At 43.7% G+C, this 10,000-nt stretch overlaps 1 protein-coding gene across 11 annotated transcripts in view; it reads right to left on the reverse strand.

Annotated features, from left to right (window-relative positions):
• The window catches only part of LOC135224515 (E3 ubiquitin-protein ligase MYCBP2-like), a 1,655,355-nt gene that overhangs the window by 50,557 nt on the left and 1,594,798 nt on the right, over positions 1-10,000 (reverse strand). For all 11 annotated transcript variants that reach the window (XM_064263565.1, XM_064263560.1, XM_064263570.1 and 8 more), the window contains one exon: positions 1,952-2,059. In XM_064263565.1, the coding sequence (XP_064119635.1) occupies positions 1,952-2,059 (108 nt within the window). The remainder of the gene's footprint in view (positions 1-1,951; positions 2,060-10,000) is intronic.

Consider the following 10,000-nt stretch of genomic DNA (forward strand, 5'->3'; position numbering starts at 1 on the left):
CGATGATATCTTAGTAGTCTTACTTGGTGGTATCGATGTAAATGATTTACTGTCTAAATTGAATAATTTAGTGCCATCCATAAAATTCACTGTTGAAATTGAAAATAACAATGTCATCCCTTTCCTAGATGTATTAATACATAGAGAATCTTTCCAATGCAAATTCAGTATTTATAGAAAACCCACAAATAATTTAACATATGTACATTTTTATTCTGGCCACCATCTTAATATTAAAATTTCAATTTTTTCTTCTATGTTCCTACTCGCTTTGCGTATCACGAGTCCACAATATCTGGACCAAGAAATAGAATACATAAAAAAGATAGGAAACGATCTCTGTTACCCACCTCATTTAATTGATTTATGTTATCAAAAAGCTCACAAAAAGTTTTATAGTGTTGCTATTAATGAAAAAGAAATGCCTAAAAATGTACTTAGCTTACCTTACTTTTGTGGATTTGAAACCATAAAATCAATATTTAAATTGTTTAATGTTAATGTAGTGTTCTCTTATAACAATACCATTAAAGATATGCTAATTAAGAATAGTCCCGTAACAAATAACAACATCATTTACAAAATTCCTTGTAAGGGTTGCCCATCGTTTTACGTTGGTCAGTCAAGTAAAAATTTATGTGTACGTATTAAGCAGCATATGTATTCAGTTAGAACAGCCCAGACTTCAAATGCACTGTTTATCCATCTGAGTGAAAAATCTCATTGTATTAATTGGGGTTGGATACCTCCCGGTAATTGCTAGATCTAATGATTATGTTTCAAGAAATTTACTGGAATCGGCAATTATACAAATCACTAATAAAAACAACCTAAATCTTAGTCTGGGTATGTACCATTTGGACCCATATATTTGTAAGATGTTTATGAAGGACCTTAAAATAAATGAACAACTAATAAATGAGTCCCACATGCATATAGTTGTTATTTCTCTCTCTCTCTCTCTCTCTCTCTCTCTCTCTCTCTCTCTCTCTCTCTCTCTCTCTCTCTCTCTTGCTCGATATATATATTTATATTTTCTTTCGTCTTTTCATTAATAATAATTTTTTGGGGAAAATTTGTGTAAAAATTCATGATATTAAATTGTATATGCTTCCGTGTTTTTTCAAAATGTACTGTTTTCTGGAAGAATCACTTGTTTACTGCGTGTATCCTTCAAGGTGTGGCTACCCTAAGGCGGCTCCTCCTTTCTGTAGAGTGAAAATCGCCCTTATGGCTAATCTTGTAGTCAGTTTGTATATTAAGCCTTCTTTTGACTATGTTGTTCTCTGTAAAATCAGTTTGCCTCAGTAAAGGGTCCGAACAGGACCTAAAGTACTTGACTATCTCGCTTTTTCATTTTTTCCTTTGTGGCAAAAAAACCTTTATTTATATATATAATATATAATATTATATATAATAATATAAATATATATATTATACTTATATATATATAGATTATTTATAAATATAATAATATATAAAAATAATATATATATAACGTAATATATAATTATTATATTATATATATATATATTATATGATATATATACATATAATATATTATATGTATATATATTACATATATTAATCCAACATTACCATAGGGGTAAAAATAGAGACGGTGTGCATATTCTGAACATTTTCGAATTAATTTCTAAGCCACTGATGACGGACTGATACATAATGTTAGAAATCACTGATGACAGAGTAGATAGAAAATTTATTTACAACTTCACATAACTCCATTATTGAGTTGTCTGCAATATAATATCTGTACCATTTATTATTTCATAAACAAATTCATTGAAGTTTTTCTAAAAGAATTGTTCATCATAGTATATCTTAATTTATATAATCTTAATAAATCATGCCAAAATGAAGTGAAGGCATGCTCAAAGATTAGGTCCTTATGCATAAGCAGAGCTTTGTTAAATGCAACGTAATCACTAACCTTACAGATGGGACATAAAGAGAAGGTAAATGTGATACGGGGTCCAGGCCAACGTCGCGTTAAGACGGTGCGGCAACAGTGAGCATGGAATACGTGACCACATTCAAGCTGAAAAACAAAATAAAGAGCTAAATAATATATAACAATGAACAGGGAGCATAGTTTATGCAATAAGAACAGTTGATGTCTTACAGTCCTTATTACAATATCTCCCTGTGCTGTAAAGCTACTACAGCAATCCCTTGATTATCAGGATCACCATTATCTGGAACTCAACATTATCCGACATACACGACTGTTGGTAATGCTGTGCAGCCTCAGGAAAATGTTGGTAACACTGCTTACCTTCATAAACACACTGAGAAAAGGTTTTTGGGGGGTGGGAGAAGCCTGGAGAAGTTTCCAAAGAGGAGAATGGGTCTGATGGCTGAGCACCATGGGAGAGAAGGAGCAGTATGGCTATGTAGAAGAACTCACACAGAAAAGGGGTTACTTTGGAAGGTGGGTGGAGCTGTGAAGCAGTTTACTTGGCTGGGGATGCAGTGTTGGATGCGTGACTGGCTAGAAATTGCTTCCTTTCCTGCTTGTATGTTTATGATAGTTCATGTTATTTAAGGATGTGGACAGTAATGTACTGTAACTTGTAGTGAAATACTTTAAGTACAAAGAATAAAGAAAAAAGAAGAGATACAATACAGGACATAGAGGGTAAGTATCTGGAGATGCTGTCTGTATACCAGAGCCTTGTGGTCATCTTGAAAGTTCTGGTAACCATGCAAATTGAACAGAGGCTTAGTGTAATTGTGAATATCTTTTTATCCTGAATGTTTAATGACGAAGTGTTAAGTGAATGTTTAGTGAGTGTTTTGGGTTTAATGAAATTTTAGTGGCGTGTGTTTAGTGAAAGTTTAGTGTGCAAGAGTTTAGCAAATATTCAGTGACTATTTAGTGGTTAATGAGTGTGTAGGGGTTTAATGAGCATCTAGAGTTTAGTGAGTATTGGTGCTTAATGAGTGTTTAGGGTTTGGTGAGCGTTAATGTATAGTGAGTGCTTATTGAATGTTTAGTGAGTGTTTAGTGTAAAGTGAGACTCAGTCAATGTTTAGAGTATAATGAGTGCTTAGTGAATGTTTAGTGAGTATTTAGGGTATAGTGAGTATTTAGAGAATGCTTGAAAAGTGTTTTCTGGGCTCAGCTCGTGTCGCTGCGCGAAATATCCTTTAATCTATTATTTCTAGGGTAAATGTACTAACACATACCAGAGAATAAATAAAATAAAGAAAAAGGTCAGTATAACTGACTCGCTCACCCTCCAAGAGGGTGTCGGTATGAACACTAGGCGAGTGAGACCACTACCACGAGCCAAATACCAATAGAAATCTCCCACAACAAAAACCCTCCATGAGGAGAGCCGACCCACAGAGTGAGCAGCTCGTACTACTACTACTCCATCCCATGCTGCCGACTGCTGCGCCTCTGGTGGCCATCCTTTATAAGTTAGCGCCAGGAGCCACACGTGCTAATTTTCTCTCCTGTGTTTTTTTGTTTTTTGCCCTTTCGTGGATTTTTACTATAATGGAGCGTGCAGCTATCGCAGCAGCTAAGTTAAGTACTCAGTATTTACGATTAGTTGGTTTTTTCCGTCCCTGAGACAGTATTTGCCGTTTTTTAGGTATAAATACGTTCTCGGGGTCGGAAGCATGGCAGCATGGTTCTGCCGCGTGATGGGTTCGTTCTTGGTCTCCCATACCTAGAACATCCCTTATTTATGTACGCTCTATTTGATTATCCGCTTTGTTTAGATTAAGGTCTACTCAGGTTGTCATGCATGCATGTATTTCACCTATTTGTAGGCTTTTTCTATCCAGACCCTAGTCCAGGTTCTTAGTATCGGCCTCTGACTAGCTTTGAGTGGTAGACTTGCCTTCGGGTTAGTCGTACACTCCTGGATTTTTTCTCCTGCTATATTACTTTCTCTCTTTCATTTTATTTTATTTATTATATGTATTTTATCATCGTTAGGTTAGTTAGGCGTCTGGCTTAGCCTAGGTCCTGGCTCATAGAGCCTATACTACCGCTGATCAGTTCGGTTGCTTCCCTATAGTATCTCTCTGATCAGTTGGTTTTAGCCCCGTGGGCCTGTATGCTACCGCTTTTCAGTTCAAGTTGCTTCCCGATAGCTTCTCTCTGATCAGTTGGTTGGCCTAGGTTTGGTGATCGTATCTCAGTTTACCGCCTCGTGGTCACTTCGTGATCACGGGACAGCCAGACGCCTGCCCAGTCACCCTTCCCCCCCCTCCCGCTCTTCCATAGAGTCGGGCGGGGGTGGGTCGGTCTGCCCATGCTCGCTCCACATACCCGAGCCTACCTCCCTCTCTCTCCTCAGGCGGAGGGGCTAGGGAGTCGGGACAGACCCAGACTGGTCTCGACCTCTCCGGCTTCTCGGTCCGGCCGGGTGGTACGTTGTGGGGGGCCCTGGCCTTCCCCCCTCTGTTCTACCTTGTCGCTCCGGGCTAGCTCGAGCATGTATGTCCTCTCGCCCTTTCCCTCCTTACTAGAGCTCCTCCCTGATCGGAGTCCTGGTATCCAGCGGAAGGGGCTAGTCCACCCGGTAGAGTGGACCGGAACATACAGTAGGTCACTACTAACCTTACCGTATTGCTGAGTTACTACACTCCGCTTCACACTGGACCTAGTCCGGTTCGCTTGTGTTTAGGTTTAAGTTATCTATAAGTTTATCTTAAGTACCTTAAACCATCCCCCCTCCCTTTCATATCTTACCGGATCTCTCCGGGATTATAGCCTATTCAGGCGAAGCAGGGAGGGGTTATGCCCAAAAAATTTTTTTCCGAGCTCCGGCATGTAACGGAGTTCTTTTGTCCTTTAGTCTGTAAGTGATGCCTTTTAAGATACTCATGTGTCTTCCCACTTACAGGCCACCAACTGTGAGCATCCGGGATGTTCCGCTACACTTCAGGACCCCCTGTGGACACGAAGTTTGCCGGTCCCATGCTCCATGCGCGACTCCGCACGGGGACATCCAGGTCTGGTACCATGAGACGTGTACCATATGTTACGATCTGGTGAGCCAGCTTTTGGAAGGGGTAAGTATTCCATCTCCAGTAGCTGCTCCGCTTCTTTTTTAGTGCTTAAGTTTTCATCATTTACTTTAACTTAAGGCATCTAGTTTGAAGTTATACTCTAAGTTTTAGTTTTAAGTGATTCTTAAATCTAAAATACGCCCTCTCTTACAGGCTCCGGCAGTAAGGGAATACCGCACTGGCTAACCCTGCGGGCCTGGGTCGGAGGTTTTGGCAAGAACGCCGCCAAGGGTCAGCCCTACATCCTCGAGAAGCGGTTAGCACTATTAATCTTCCCCGGAGGCAAGGCGACAGGTTACGTTCGACCAGTAGAGGCGGACCCGACTATCGCCTTTATCCAACAACAGCTGGCGGCCTCCTTAACTGAACAAGACCAGGATATCTCCACGGATGTCGCAACCCCTGGATATTAATGTTGAACCGATGGTAGGTAGACGACCTGTTGGTCGAGGTAAGTAATGTAGGCACCCAAGGGTCGCCCTTGGGTGTGACTGTTTCGTTCTACCCCTGCAATCCCCTCTCCATCCTTCCAAGGCTTACGGGTGATGAATTATATACTCCTCCTGAGGCCTTCGGTTAGGACCTAAGTCAAGGCTAAAAGTGGATGACCTTGACTAAGACGTTCATCGTCGTCTAAGAAGACGTCCTCGTCTTCTTCCTCACGTAAGTCTCCGGCTCGCAATCCCGGCCCAGACAGGTCTAAAGCTTCTAGCTCCGGCTCTAAGTCCTCAAAAAGTAAATCCAAGGAGAGATCTCGCACTCCGGCAGAATCACCAGTTCCGCTACCATTGGTTCCAATTCAGAGCCACCTCCCCTCCACCTCCGCAGCAGCGTCCGGCTTTGGACTCCAATGCTGGCCTGTTGCAACAGGTGGGTCGACCTAGTTGGGTCCTCCCTAAAGAGTAGTATGGAACAGATTGATCTCTCGCCTGTCGTATAGGAATCACTTCCCAAGATACTATTATAGCCGGGCTAAGAGAGCCCCTCTAGCCTCTCCCTCACTTTCCAACACAAGTGGAAACTCAGCTTCCTCCGTATGACTCACTTCCTGCTTTCTCTATGAACAACCCATGGAGAAGTAGCGTCATACGCCCCCTTCCAGGACGGTCTCATCTCCATTCCCGGAGTTTGGAACTCGAAGAATAGAGGACTTCGAGTTCTACCCGGAAGGCCTACAGCCTCCTTTCATAGGCTACGCAAGGCTCACGCTTCGGCTATGGTTCGGACGATAGGGTACCAAAGGAGACAGTCCTCTATTCACGAGACCAGGCTCAGAGAGAATGGCTCAGATGTTTAGAGGACATGGATTGTTCTAAACACCAAGATACAACCATTTAAAAGTCCCTTTACCATTTCACAATGGATGAGTAGTACCCCGCTCCCGTTCCTAACCAAGATAGCAAGGTCGACCATCTCAGCGGCCCAGAAGGGGGAACCCATGCCTCAGTTGAAAGAAGCAGATCCCACATCTCCGTTACTCCCTTCATTGGAGAATTGTGGGAAGACTTGCCGAATACATTCTCAGCTGGCAAACTCAAACCGGACTGTGCTATGGAGCAGTTTGGTGAAAAGCTACCCAGGCTTCCCAGATAGTCTTATTCAAGCTGAATTTTGACGCAAAATCACGACTAGCCAGATCATCAACTCTATGGCTATGTCTGAGGTAGCAACCATGGCCTATGGATCAGAACCGAATTTTAAGCTTATGACCAAAGCCCTGACTCAAACGGTGCAGTCAGATATGTTCGAGTTTGCCACTGCTAGAACGAATTGTAGGAAGCATGTCTGCTAGAGGGCAACCATTCGACAATGAGCCGAATAGGTTACTCTCCTCTAACATCTGGGGCGCAGATTCTTCCCAGAGGCTATGGTTAAGGAAGTCCAGGCAGAGGCTACGAGGTTGAACCAGAGCCTTAAGGACCGTTGGGGCCTTACGGCTAGGAGGAGACAAGACTTGACACCTAAAGGTAAGGGACAGAGGAAAACCCAGGCGTTTCCAACCTTACCAGAAGAAGCAACCACGCTTTCCTCAACAAGTTCCAGCAGTGCCGTTAGTGCAGACAGCCCAACCTTCCACTTCTAAGGGTCAATCACAGCCAATTTATGTGATATCCCCTCAGCCTCAACCCTCTACCTCATACGCCATCTCTCCAGCTTACAATCAAGCCTTCGAGAGTCAAGCTTCTCAGAAGTATGACCGCTCGGGTAAGGGAGGCAGAGGTAAGCGGTCCTTTCGTGGGAGAGGATCGGGAGGCCCCTTTAATAGGGGAAAGCACTTCAGAGGAGGCCGAGGCGGTTACCAGAACCAATGAAGAACTTCAGGTAGGAGGGAGGCTGTTTCACTTTCGCCACCGGTGGAACTTCAGCCAGTGGGCTCAGAGCATAGTGTCAAAAGGGCTGGGTTGGAGCTGGTTGACGAACCCACCTCCAGCCAGACCTTTCCGTCAACTTCCTTCCAAAGAATTGACAGAGTACGCGGAGGACCTCCTTCAGAAAGGAGCTATAGCGAGAGTCAAGAGATTAAAATTTCAAGGTCGCTTGTTCAGCGTGCCAAAGAAAGGCTCACAAAAAAAGAAGGGTAATCTTAGACTTGTCCCGCTTAAACTTAGCCATCCGCTGCGACAAGTTCAAGATGCTCACGATCTCACAGGTGCGGACCTTACTTCCCGTGGGGCCGTCACCACCTCTATCGATCTTACAGACGCCTACTATCATATCCCTATTGCAAGACACTTCCGTCCGTATCTGGGTTTCAAGATAGGAGACCAGGACATTCTCCTTCAAGGTAGTTCCATTCGGACTCAACGTGGCACCCAGGGTGTTCACGAAGCTAGCGGAAGTGTGGTAGTGCAACAACTCAGATCGCAAGGGATTATGGTAGTGGCGTATCTCGACGATTGGTTGATCTGGGCCCCATCAGTCGAGGAATGCAACAAGGCTACACTGAAAGTGATCCAGTTCCTAGAATATCTAGGATTCAAGATAAACAAGTCCAAGTCAAGACTCACTCCAGAGTCAAAACTTTCAGTGGCTAGGCATTCAATGGAATCTATCCTCCCACACTCTGTCGATTCCATCTACCAAAAGGAAAGAATAGCGAAGTCAGTCAAGCAATTTCTAAGTCACAAACTAGCATCAAGGAGAGCTCAGGAAAGGATCCTCGGCTCTCTCAGTTTGCATCAGTAACGAACGTCTTAATGAAAGCCAAACTGAAAGACCTAACCAGGATCTGGCGCTCGCGAGCAAATGTCAGGTCCAGGGACAAGCTATCCTCAGTGCCTCTGATTCTAAAGAATCGGCTTCGGCCGTGGGCAAAAGTCAAGAATCTATCAGTGTCAGTACCCCTTCAGTTCCCTCCACCAGGGATCACCATCCACACAGACGCGTCCTTAAGCGCTGGGGAGGGTATTCCCAGGTCAAAAAGGTTCAAGGGATTGGTCACTCCAGTTCCGTCAGTTCCATATAAACGTACTGGAGGCAATGGCAGTGTTCTGGACTCTAAAAAGGTTACACCCACAAAGTACTCCCACATAAAGCTAGTCCTGGACAGCGCAGTGGTAGTACATTGTATAAACAGAGAGGCTCCAAGTCACGTCATCTAAATCACGTCATGGTAGCCATCTTCTCCCTGGCAGACAAGTTCAGTTGGCATCTTTCCTCCACTCACATAGCTGGAGTGAGAAACGTCATAGCAGACGCCCTATCCCGATCAGTACCCCTAGAGTCGGAATGGTCACTAGACAACAGTTCGTTCCAATGGATCCTTCAAAGAGTCCCAGGGCTACAGGTGGATCTCTTCGCATCCCAAGCGAACCACAAACTACCGTGTTATGTAGCCCCCAACCTGGACCCTCTGGCTTACGCCACGGACGCCCTGGCTCTGGACTGGAACAACTGGGAGAAGATTTACGTCTTCCCTCCAGTGAATCTCCTTATGAAAGTATTGAACAAAACTCAGGACATTCAAGGGTCAAGTGGCTCTAGTAGCCCAGACTGGCCGAAGAGCAATTGGTATCCACCTAATTCTGGAAACTGGGCCTTCGTCCTCTTCGGATCCCCAGTCCCAAGCTCTCCCAGTCAGTACAAACGAAGACTGTGTTCGCTTCCTCAGGGATTCTCAAAACCCTAACTTTATGGATTTCATGAAGTTTGCGGCAAAAAGAGATGCGAATATTGACCCTCAGAATATTCTCTTCTTGGAATCCGATAAAAGGGATTCAACTTTGAGGCAGTATGATGCTGCTGTCTCAAAAAGTTAGCAAACCTTCCTGGAGAGAGTCAGATATCAGAAATCATGACAGTTAATTCAGCTATAATCCTTCTTCAGATCCTTATTTGAAAAAGGTTTAGCAGCTAGCACGATTACGACAAACAAGTCAGCCTTGAAAAAGATATTTCAATTTGGATTTAACATAGACTTGACGGATACCTACTTCTCGTCTATTCCTAAGGCATGTGCTAGACTTAGGCCTTCTGTGAGCCTACGTCAGTTTCATGGTTCTTAAACGATTGTTCTAAAACTGGCTTCCGAAACCGATAATGACACATGCTCGTTTATGATGCCTCCCTAAGGAAAACCCTATTTTTATTAAGCCTGGCTTCAGGAGCAAGAATTTCAGAACTGTCGGCTTTATCCAGAGATCCGGATCATATTCAATTCCTTCCCACAGGGGAAGTCCTACCTTTCTCCGGAACGTAGCTTTTTGGCAAAGAATGAAGATCCTTTGATGAGTGGGAAACCTTGGAAAAGTACTACCTCTTCCACAAGATGATTCCCTTTGTCCAGTTTCAACCTTACGAGCCTTTCTATCCAGGACCTCCTCATCCTCATCGGGGCCCTCTTTAAGAGGGAAAAAGGTGGAACTTTATCCATTAAAGGCATCAGGCAACAAATCCTGTACTTTATTAAACAAGCCAATCCTGACTCTTTCCAAAAGCACATGATGTC

This window comes from Macrobrachium nipponense, chromosome 12 (genome assembly GCF_015104395.2).
Source record: "Macrobrachium nipponense isolate FS-2020 chromosome 12, ASM1510439v2, whole genome shotgun sequence".
Classification (NCBI taxonomy): Eukaryota; Metazoa; Arthropoda; class Malacostraca; order Decapoda; family Palaemonidae; genus Macrobrachium; species Macrobrachium nipponense.